This window comes from Notolepis coatsorum, assembly GCF_963971535.1.
Source record: "Notolepis coatsorum genome assembly, chromosome: 13".
Lineage (NCBI taxonomy): Eukaryota > Metazoa > Chordata > Actinopteri > Aulopiformes > Paralepididae > Notolepis > Notolepis coatsorum.
In genome coordinates, this window is record NC_140177.1 from 61318314 (window position 1) to 61330351 (window position 12038).

Below are 12038 nucleotides of genomic sequence, written 5' to 3' on the forward strand. Positions count from 1 at the left end.
CTAGAGCCCAGCAAGGTCATGCATATCAAATTTGGTCAATGTCAGACCTTGCAATCAAAAGTTAGGGGGCGCACTCCAATTATGGCAAGGCCTATTATTAGTTTTATCCCTTGCCATAATTGGAGTGCGCCCCCTAACTTTTGATTGCAAGGTCTGACCTTGACCAGATTTGATATGCATGACCTTGGTGGGCTCTAGGTCAACTCCTGAAAAGGGGGTCAATGTCAGACTTTGCAATCAAAAGTTAGGGGGCTAATAACCCTTGCCATAATTTGAGTGCGCCCCCTAACTTTTGCTTACAAGGTCTGACATTGACCAAATTTGATATGCATGACCTTGGTGGGCTCTAGGTCAACTTTTGAAAAGGGGGTCAATGTCAGACCTTGCAATCAAAAGTTAGGGGGCGCACTCAAATTATGGCAAGGGTTATTAGCCCCCTAACTTTTGATTGCAAAGTCTGACATTGACCCCCTTTTTAGAAGTTGACCTAGAGCCCACCAAGGTCATGCATATCAAATTTGGTCAATGTGAGACCTTGCAATCAAAAGTTAGGGGGGCGCACTCCAATTATGGCAAGGCCTATTATTCGTTTTATCCCTTGCCATAATTGGAGTGCGCCCCCCTAACCTTTGATTGCAAGGTCTGACCTTGACCAAATTTGATATGCATGACCTTGGTGGGCTCTAGGTCAACTCCTGAAAAGGGGGTCAATGTCAGACTTTGCAATCAAAAGTTAGGGGGCTAATAACCCTTGCCATAATTTGAGTGCGCCCCCTAACTTTTGCTTACAAGGTCTGACATTGACCAAATTTGATATGCATGACCTTGGTGGGCTCTAGGTCAACTCCTGAAAAGGGGGTCAATGTCAGACCTTGCAATCAAAAGTTAGGGGGCGCACTCAAATTATGGCAAGGGTTATTAGCCCCCTAACTTTTGATTGCAAAGTCTGACATTGACCCCCTTTTCAGAAGTTGACCTAGAGCCCAGCAAGGTCATGCATATCAAATTTGGTCAATGTCAGACCTTGCAATCAAAAGTTAGGGGGCGCACTCCAATTATGGCAAGGCCTATTATTAGTTTTATCCCTTGCCATAATTGGAGTGCGCCCCCTAACTTTTGATTGCAAGGTCTGACCTTGACCAAATTTGATATGCATGACCTTGGTGGGCTCTAGGTCAACTCCTGAAAAGGGGGTCAATGTCAGACTTTGCAATCATAAGTTAGGGGGCTAATAACCCTTGCCATAATTTGAGTGCGCCCCCTAACTTTTGATTGCAAGGTCTGACATTGACCAAATTTGATATGCATGACCTTGGTGGGCTCTAGGTCAACTCCTGAAAAGGGGGTCAATGTCAGACCTTGCAATCAAAAGTTAGGGGGCGCACTCAAATTATGGCAAGGGTTATTAGCCCCCTAACTTTTGATTGCAAAGTCTGACATTGACCCCCTTTTCAGAAGTTGACCTAGAGCCCAGCAAGGTCATGCATATCAAATTTGGTCAATGTCAGACCTTGCAATCAAAAGTTAGGGGGCGCACTCCAATTATGGCAAGGCCTATTATTAGTTTTATCCCTTGCCATAATTGGAGTGCGCCCCCTAACTTTTGATTGCAAGGTCTGACCTTGACCAAATTTGATATGCATGACCTTGGTGGGCTCTAGGTCAACTCCTGAAAAGGGGGTCAATGTCAGACTTTGCAATCATAAGTTAGGGGGCTAATAACCCTTGCCATAATTTGAGTGCGCCCCCTAACTTTTGATTGCAAGGTCTGACATTGACCAAATTTGATATGCATGACCTTGGTGGGCTCTAGGTCAACTCCTGAAAAGGGGGTCAATGTCAGACCTTGCAATCAAAAGTTAGGGGGCGCACTCAAATTATGGCAAGGGTTATTAGCCCCCTAACTTTTGATTGCAAAGTCTGACATTGACCCCCTTTTCAGAAGTTGACCTAGAGCCCAGCAAGGTCATGCATATCAAATTTGGTCAATGTCAGACCTTGCAATCAAAAGTTAGGGGGCGCACTCCAATTATGGCAAGGCCTATTATTAGTTTTATCCCTTGCCATAATTGGAGTGCGCCCCCTAACTTTTGATTGCAAGGTCTGACCTTGACCAAATTTGAGATGCATGACCTTGGTGGGCTCTAGGTCAACTCCTGAAAAGGGGGTCAATGTCAGACTTTGCAATCATAAGTTAGGGGGCTAATAACCCTTGCCATATTTTTTTTTTTATTTATCCTTTATTTATCCAGGAATGTCCCATTGAGATACAAGATCTCTTCTTCCAGGGAGTCCTGACCAACACAGCACACAACAAGTTTCAACATAAAACAGGGCATTAAACAAAAAACATACAATTAAAATATAAATACAGAGGGTCATTTGTGCAGTGGCAAGGAGCATAATCACATCAACAATAGCATCAGGTAAAACAGTTACATGTTTCATAAAGGGCTAATCGTAGCATACCTTTAAAAGCATTCACAGTAGGAAGTGCCTGTAGACAAAGTTTCACTTGCAGCGTATTCCATAAAAAGGGAGCATAGTGGGAGAATGCAGCTTTACCAAGCTCTGACTGCATCAAAGGAACATTTAACAGCATCCCATTTGCTGCTCGTCTGGTATTAAAAAAGCAAGTATAAAAGGACAGAAGTCTGGAGATATATAAGGGCAGCTTACCTAGCAATGACTTAAGGATAAAAATCAACATGTGTGATTGTCTTCTTTGGTACAGAGAGGACCATCCTAATGACTGTTATACAACGGCATGCAAATTTCTCGATTCTGATTGGCTGAAACAGTCATTTTACACGTCTTTATTGGCAACAATCCACGCTGCTGGCCCAGGACCCGCCCACAACCGACCCACATCACATCACTCCGCCGGATCACAAGAAGGTGGCCAATAATATTTACAAATGGATATGTTAATGGCGACTAAACGACTAAATATGAAGCGATTCTGTCAAGGGGAATGTGTTAGCCCTTTAAACAATGTTGGATGATGTAATTGATGGGTCTTGAGGCAATCTAGAACAAAAGAAAAATCGCGGTTTGATTGATAGATTAATTGATTGATTTAAATTTCTACTTCCTTCTTGCTACTGACTGCAGCGTTCTCTCTCACTGTCCGACGCTGGCGTACCCACAAACACACACACACACATACACACACACACACACACACACACACACACACACACACATACACACACACACACGCACACACACACTGTGACACACACACACACACACACACACGCACACACACACACACACACTCCTGTCTGCAACAGCGGGGGAGTCAGACTGAGAGAGAAGCAGCGCTGTTTTAAGTGAGCATGGTCTATTGAATTGATTGATTGGTTGATTGCTAATTTTATTACTGTACCCCTGGTTTCCAACTGGTTAAGTTTAGGCTAAAAGAAATAAATAAAAAAATAGGGCGAAGAAAACGTTTTTTTCCTATGCATTCCCTTAACAATTGTGTGTATTGAGCCGTACTGTATTGTACCCATTCTGCATCTGGTAATAAAATTTTCAATCAATCATTCCAATAATACACAGTTGGATGTGTTAGTTGGTTGGATGCACTTCAAGCTGCTTCCACATGAGGCAACTTCTCTCAATCATTCCAATAATACACAGTTGGATGTGTTAGTTTGGTTGGATGCACTTCAAGCTGCTTCCACATGGAGTTGTGGGAACTACTTTTTCTGGCGGATGGTTTTTTCAATAAATCTTCGATTAATGTGTGTTTATTGTATAGAAATAAGGTTGGATGAATCTGGCAGTTGTATAAAAGCTTTACACCACGTGCAGTCGTGATTTGTGACCAATAAACCATGCCTAGGGGGGTCTAACGACCCTCGGCTGCGCCTCGGGCCTAACAACCACCCCTAGGCATGGTTTATTGGTCACAAACCACTCCTGCGTGTGATGTAATGCTTAAATACAAAGTGCAGTGGTGGGTGCGAGAGCCTGCACCTGTTACAAAACGTATGGCAGTATGGTACGCAGAATCCAGCTTTTTAAGCAGGGAGGAAGGAGCATGCATATAGATTACATCGCCATAGTCTAATACAGGCAGAAAGGAACTCTGCACAATTCTCTTCCTGGCTTCAGACGGGAAACATTTCTTTAACCGGAAGAAAAAGCCCAGTTTAGGTCTAAGTTTTCTCAGTAGGTTCCCAATATGAACATCAAAGGCCATCTTTTCATCAATCCATATGCCCAGATATTTATAGGATGCTACTTTGTCAAGGCATGTCCCTTCCAGTGTCAGAATCGGGGGGACAGCTGTATTAGCTCGAGAGCGAGAGAAGGTCATGTACTTGGTCTTTTTTGCATTAAGGACCAGTCTTAGCCTTAGCAAGGAGTGTTGTAGTGTATTAAAAGCATCCTGTAGAAGCTCTATGGCCTGAGTTAAAGAGGAAGCCACTGTGTAAACAACTGTATCATCGGCGTATAAATGAAAACGTGCTGGGTTTATCCCATTTCCTAGTTCATTTATTTGAGTGCGCCCCCTAACTTTTGATTGCAAGGTCTGACATTGACCAAATTTGATATGCATGACCTTGGTGGGCTCTAGGTCAACTTTTGAAAAGGGGGTCAATGTCAGACCTTGCAATCAAAAGTTAGGGGGCGCACTCAAATTATGGCAAGGGTTATTAGCCCCCTAACTTTTGATTGCAAAGTCTGACATTGACCCCCTTTTTAGAAGTTGACCTAGAGCCCACCAAGGTCATGCATATCAAATTTGGTCAATGTGAGACCTTGCAATCAAAAGTTAGGGGGGCGCACTCCAATTATGGCAAGGCCTATTATTAGTTTTATCCCTTGCCATAATTGGAGTGCGCCCCCCTAACCTTTGATTGCAAGGTCTGACCTTGACCAAATTTGATATGCATGACCTTGGTGGGCTCTAGGTCAACTCCTGAAAAGGGGGTCAATGTCAGACTTTGCAATCAAAAGTTAGGGGGCTAATAACCCTTGCCATAATTGGAGTGCGCCCCCTAACTTTTGATTGCAAGGTCTGACATTGACCAAATTTGATATGCATGACCTTGGTGGGCTCTAGGTCAACTCCTGAAAAGGGGGTCAATGTCAGACATTGCAATCAAAAGTTAGGGGGCGCACTCAAATTATGGCAAGGGTTATTAGCCCCCTAACTTTTGATTGCAAAGTCTGACATTGACCCCCTTTTCAGAAGTTGACCTAGAGCCCAGCAAGGTCATGCATATCAAATTTGGTCAATGTCAGACCTTGCAATCAAAAGTTAGGGGGCGCACTCCAATTATGGCAAGGCCTATTATTAGTTTTATCCCTTGCCATAATTGGAGTGCGCCCCCTAACTTTTGATTGCAAGGTCTGACCTTGACCAAATTTGATATGCATGACCTTGGTGGGCTCTAGGTCAACTCCTGAAAAGGGGGTCAATGTCAGACTTTGCAATCATAAGTTAGGGGGCTAATAACCCTTGCCATAATTTGAGTGTGCCCCCTAACTTTTGCTTGCAAGGTCTGACATTGACCAAATTTGATATGCATGACCTTGGTGGGCTCTAGGTCAACTTCTGAAAAGGGGGTCAATGTCAGACCTTGCAATCAAAAGTTAGGGGGCGCACTCAAATTATGGTAAGGGTTATTAGCCCCCTAACTTTTGATTGCAAAGTCTGACATTGACCCCCTTTTCAGAAGTTGACCTAGAGTCCAGCAAGGTCGTGCATATCAAATTTGGTCAATGTCAGACCTTGCAATCAAAAGTTAGGGGGCGCACTCCAATTATGTATGGCAAGGCCTATTATTAGTTTTATCCCTTGCCATAATTGGAGTGCGCCCCCTAACTTTTGATTGCAAGGTCTGACCTTGACCAAATTTGATATGCATGACATTGGTGGGCTCTAGGTCAACTCCTGAAAAGGGGGTCAAAAGTTAGGTGGCTAATAACCCTTGCCATAATTTGAGTGCGCCACCCTAACTGAAAAGGGGGTCAAGTGCAATCAAAAGTTAGGGGGGCAGTCATACTTACATACTGTACCTACTCTTACTAGTTATACGCTGCTGGCCAGTATGACATACACAATAATACTATAACACTGTACATACATCTGATTACTCAGTAGTACTAATTTATATATTTTATACCAAGTTTAATCACCTGTACGTTGTATATCACTATTGCACTTTACTGTTACATGTGCACTCTGGATAGATGCCAAACACCTTTCCGCTGTACTGTACTTCTGCTGCGTGATTGATTGATTGATTGATTGATTGATTGATTGATTGATTGATTGAAAAGTTTATTAACAGATTGCAGAATGGGTACAGTACAGTACAGCTCAATACATACAATTGTTAAGGGGATGCAGACCAGAGAAAGACTTTCGTCTTGTTTACATCAGGGTCCCCCATTTTCAATTCATCATAACATATATGACATACATGACATACAGATAGACAGTACTGCTACATCTATACATTTATGACATATCAGATTTGCAAATACAGTACTGTTTGTGATACAAAAAGTGTCCAGAAAAAGAGTGTATATACATTTGACGTAGTAACTGTACATTGGGGGAGGTTGGGTGGGTGGGGTGGGGTTGGGTGGGTGGGTGGGGGCTGTACATTGGAGGTGGGGGGGGGGGGACACTGTACACTGTACATTGGAATACTGACAAAGCCATACTTGGTAATTTACTGTACAACTGGGTTAGGACATTTGTAGGGGCCAGCTTCGAATTGCAGTCTCCCGTAGGTGACAATACATTTGAATCTAATCTACTCTAATCTAATCTCGACAGACAGTAAATTGAATAGCAAAGTGTCTTTCAAGTACCACCTAAGAATATGTGAGCAAATACTGTTCACGTTTGGGAGTGGAAGCACTCACAACGATATGGAACGTATAAACAGAACACAGTATTTATTGTTTATGAAACTGTACATATTAATATGACAGTAACTGACGCCCCACAATAAACACTATATCTGCATTGCGTGGGGGGGGGGGGGGGGAAGCACTCACAACGATATGGAACGTATAAACAGAACACAGTATTTATTGTTTATGAAACTGTACATATTGACAGTGACTGACGCCCCACAATAAACAATATATCTGCATTTCGTGGGGCGGAAAAGCACTCACAACGATATGGAACGTATAAACAGAACACAGTATTTATTGTTTATGAAACTGTACATATTAATATGGCAGTGACTGACGCCCCACAATAATGATGATTATGACCAGTGACTGACGCCACAGGAGCGCACACAGCTTTATGAAACTGTACATATTAATATGACAGTGACTGACGCCCCATATCACGATTATGACCAGACTGACGCCACAGGAGCACACAGCGCCCCCCAGCGGCCCATAACAGCAGCAGCGGATAATGCGCGTTCACGGGAACAGTCACGTGGGGTGGGGTAAGATTATGGCAAGGGGTAAGATTTTGGCACCACACCGGTACCAGTCCTGAAATGACATCTGGTCATAAATCAATATTTTTCAGACTGTTGTATAAAAGTAGCGATTTTTATTTCAAACGTATTCAAGTATTAACATCATAAACATGTCACAACAGCATGTAGAATGTATATTATCACTAGGGCGGCTACGTGGCATAGTGGGCAAGGCGCTCGCCACGAAATGCTGGAGACGCTAGGGCTCGTCAGTTCGAGCCCAGCGCTCCACATTTGCTTTCAGTTTAGCTGGTCGTCCGTACTAATACACATTGGCCGTATTAGGGGGTGGGAAACTGATGGGTGGGGATCGGGCGTTGTGGACAGCGACTCCTACAGGTCGGTTGGTGCGCCTGCGCAGTAGAATCAGGAAGTGTCGGGGGCAGCGTGAGCCTCCCACGCGTTACTCTTCGCCACTGAGAGATCGAGCTGCGCAGGTGAAAAGATGCGACTGCTGTTACCTCAAGTACCGGAGGGGACTTGTGCTATGTATGACTTAGTCCACATTGCAGCCGGCTTGTGGGAGGCAAGAAACAGCGTCCGTGACAGGGGAGGGTTGAATTGGATGAGAAAAAGTGGATAAAAAAAGAATGTATATTATCATCAATACGTTAGTTTAGCAATAGGTTAAAAGTGTTATTAGATAGATTTAACTTTTCGATTTGGTCAAGTCTACTTCGCGAGGGTGACCATTTTGGATATTTTTAACCATGGGAATTGTAGTCTTTTTGCAGCCATTTTGTAGCAGACTTCCACAGGTCTGGTTCTGCGTTGAAAGAACTACACTTCCTGGAAGATTCTATGGGGTTCAAGGTTCAGAGTTCTGGCTTATTATCCTGAATAATAACAGTTATTGAAATAATTCGTACACAAAAGGTAAAGTTTTTGACAAATATTGAAAGGCAGTTAGTTTCTCTTCCGTATTGTTAACATGTAGGAACAATTAGATCTGAAATTAGTTTCAAAACGGTTGCACTGTGGGGAAAATAAAAAAGTACAGTAGATTACAGTAGATTTCATTATCTGTTCTTATGCCTGGTGATACTAAATCCAAATTGAACTCGGGCATTAGAAAGATAATATATGTATATATATAAATGTGCGAATTGGCTATAATAAGGTCATTTATAAGCCTCCTATTCTATATTCTATAATAATTCAGTACTGTATATACAGAACCTTCTGTTTAATCATCTTCCCTTTTTTTCTGTACACATGATCTCAAGAAGGTACTGAACGAGATCAGTGGCTGTTTTTAATGTTTGGTCATTATTAGCATGGTGTTATTCACTGTCAAAGATGCAAAGACAAATCATAATTCATATTCTCCTTTGTTTCATCACAATTTAAGCAAGCCTAGTAATTAGGGATGTCCGATATTATTGGCCGACCGATATTATCGGCCGATAATCGGCAGTAAAATGTGATATCGAAAAATATTGGTATCGGTTTAAAAAAAATAAATAAAAATAACAACAATATTTGTTATATATATATCCAGTGAAATGATTAGTTACCTGAAATTATTCAGTTTTTTGGGGGGGGGGGGAACCCTGCATATATCGGTATCGGTTGATATCGGTATCGGAAATTAAGAGTTGGACAATATCGGAATATCGGTATCGGTAAAAAAGCCAATATCGAGCATCCCTACTAGTAATAGACACAATATTTCTGACACTGAATACATGTACATTCCCTGAGGTCCATAGATGTCCCTAGATACCAATAATATGCAAATAGACTTGTAGAAGTGGAGCAATATTCCATTTATATTTTAGGCGGATTTTTTGAAAAGATTCCACGGGTGGAAGAGGTTAATACTTTACTAAAACATTATAAACTGAAAGTGTTTATAGAGCAGAGCTATTATATACTGTAGGTACAGCAGTTAACATTATTGGGCGACCAAGAAAAGGGTTAACACTTTCAGCCTATTGTAATGACCCTGCTGTGTTACAAATGTATCATTCATTCATGCTTTTGTTTCAGCAACACCTGTAGTAAAGGGGAGGGGATGGGGAGAAACAGCCCAGTGCAGAGTGTGCGGTTGTTAAGGTTATTGTGTCAACTGAAAAAGTGAGTGAACGTCATAGATGAATAATACATCATGACTTTTAATTTGGTAGAAGATCAATTTCCCCAAGGGTATTAATAAAGGAACACTTGACTCGTCTTTGCTCTGACTTTCTGACATAGACAATCCTCTGCCTTGGCTGTGGAATACCTTACTCCCCATGCTATCAGCTGGCTTCGATTACAGTCAAGTTTATGATTAATTGAAAATGGGGGACCCTGATGTAAACAAGACGAAAGTCTTTCTCTGGACTGCATCCCCTTAACAATTGTGTGTATTGAGCTGTACTGTATTGTACCCATTCTGCAATCTGTTAATAAAGTTTTCAATCAATCAATCAAACAGTGCTGTATCAAATTATTATGTGGTGCATCTTTTCAATGAAAGTGGATGGAAAAGGACATGGACCACTCATTTCTCACCTATTTTTCTGATAAATATTTGACATTGGGCTAAGATGCCCTTTGCTCATATAAAAAGTAGATGGGGCAGGAGAGAACGGCTTGACAAAATTGAACAATTATGACGGCAATGAATTAACAATTAATAAGCACTGGTATATAACTATATAATATAGTTTCAGACACTCCAAAGAAGATTCCCCCACACAGACATTCACCAAGACCCCCTGCTCCAAGGAAGATTCCCCCACACAGACCTTCACCAAGACCCCCTGCTCCAAGGAAGATTCCCCCACACAGACCTTCACCAAGACCCCCTGCTCCAAGGAAGATTCCCCCACACAGACACTCACCAAGACCCCCTGCTCCAAGGAAGATCCCCCCCACACAGACATTCACCAAGACCCCCTGCTCCAACGAAGATTCCCCCACACAGACACTCACCAAGACCCCCTGCTCCAAGGAAGATTCCCCCACACAGACACTCACCAAGACCCCCTGCTCCAAGGAAGATTCCGCCCACTGCATCAGCCTCACACTCCCGGGACACCCCGATGAGGACGCAGCCTGCCACAATGAAGAGCAGGGCAGAGCCCACCCGTAGCCCATGGTACTCCCCGATGCTGACTGAGTTCATTCAGCAGGTGGAGGACCCCCACCTGCCCAGGTCGCACACACACACCCACACAGGGACTGACCCTGGTACACACACGCACACACGTAGACAGACAAACTACTATGACTTGGGCCCTCAGAGCCAGCAGATCAAACAGAGTTAGCTGCACCGTACACAGAAACACTTTCTCTGCCAGCACCTCTATCTCCTCTCTCTGCTGCTGCTCAAGACTCCTCATGCATCTTTAAAGAATTTCCCCAAGGTGATTAATAAAGGAACACTTGAGTTGTCTTTGCTCTTACTTTCTGACACAGACAATCCTCTGCCTTGGCTGTGGAATACCTTACTCCCCATGCTATCAGCTGGCTTCGATTACAGTGCTGTATCAAATCATCATGTGGTGCATCTTTTCAATGAAAGTGGATGGAAAAGGACATGGAACACTCATTTCTCACCCATTTTTCTGATAAATATTTGACATTAGGCTAAGACGCCCTGCTCATATAAAAAGTAGATGGGGCAGGAGAGAACGGCTTGACAAAATTTAACAATTAGGACAGCAATGAATGAACAATTAATTGCCTGCCTCTGTTAGTAAGCACTGGTGTAAGTGGGTCATTTGATCCATCAAATATAGTTTCAGACACTCCAAGGAAGATTCCCCCACACAGACATTCACCAAGACCTCCTTCTCCAAGGAAGATTCCCCCACACAGACATTCACCAAGACCCCCTGCTCCAAGGAAGATTCCCCCACACAGACATTCACCAAGACCCCCTGCTCCAAGGAAGATTCCCCCACACAGACACTCACCAAGACCCCCTGCTCCAAGGAAGATTCCCCCACACAGACACTCACCAAGACCCCCTGCTCCAAGGAAGATTCCCCCACACAGACACTCACCAAGACCCCCTGCTCCAAGGAAGATTCCCCCCACTGCATCAGCATCACACTCCCGGGACACTCCGATGATGACGCAGCCTGCCACAATGCAGAGCAGGGCAGAGCCCACCCGTAGCCCATGGTACTGCCCGATGCTGACTGAGTTCATTCAGCAGGTGGAGGACCCCCACCTGCCCAGGTCACAGACACACACACACACCCCCACACAGGGACTGACCCTGGTACACACACGCACACACGTAGACAGACAAACTACTATGACTTGGGCCCTCAGAGCCAGCAGATCAAACAGAGTTAGCTGCACCGTGGGGCCCCTCCCCTCTGCCACTCTCACTGACACAGAAACACTTTCTCTGCCAGCACCTCCATCTCCTCTCTCTGCTGCTGCTGCTGCTCAAGACTCCTCATGCATCTTTAAAGTCAGAGCTCTGGTTACCATTGCCGCTGAAAATGACAAAAGCTTACTCCATTCACTCTGATGACAGCGATACACACGCTACAAATCTGATCACAGTTGACCTGACCTCTACCCACCAGCATAAGAACAATGCCAACGCTGGCA

The 12038-nt window shown here is 43.7% G+C and overlaps 1 protein-coding gene across 1 annotated transcript in view; it reads right to left on the minus strand.

Annotated features, from left to right (window-relative positions):
- Positions 1–10593, minus strand: part of kncn (kinocilin) — a gene marked incomplete at both ends in the record, with an annotated part of 31869 nt that extends 21276 nt beyond the window's left edge. The window contains one exon of the mRNA XM_084328147.1: positions 10446–10593. Within this exon, the coding sequence (XP_084184273.1) occupies positions 10446–10593 (148 nt within the window). The remainder of the gene's footprint in view (positions 1–10445) is intronic.
- Positions 10594–12038: the final 1445 nt, after the last annotated feature.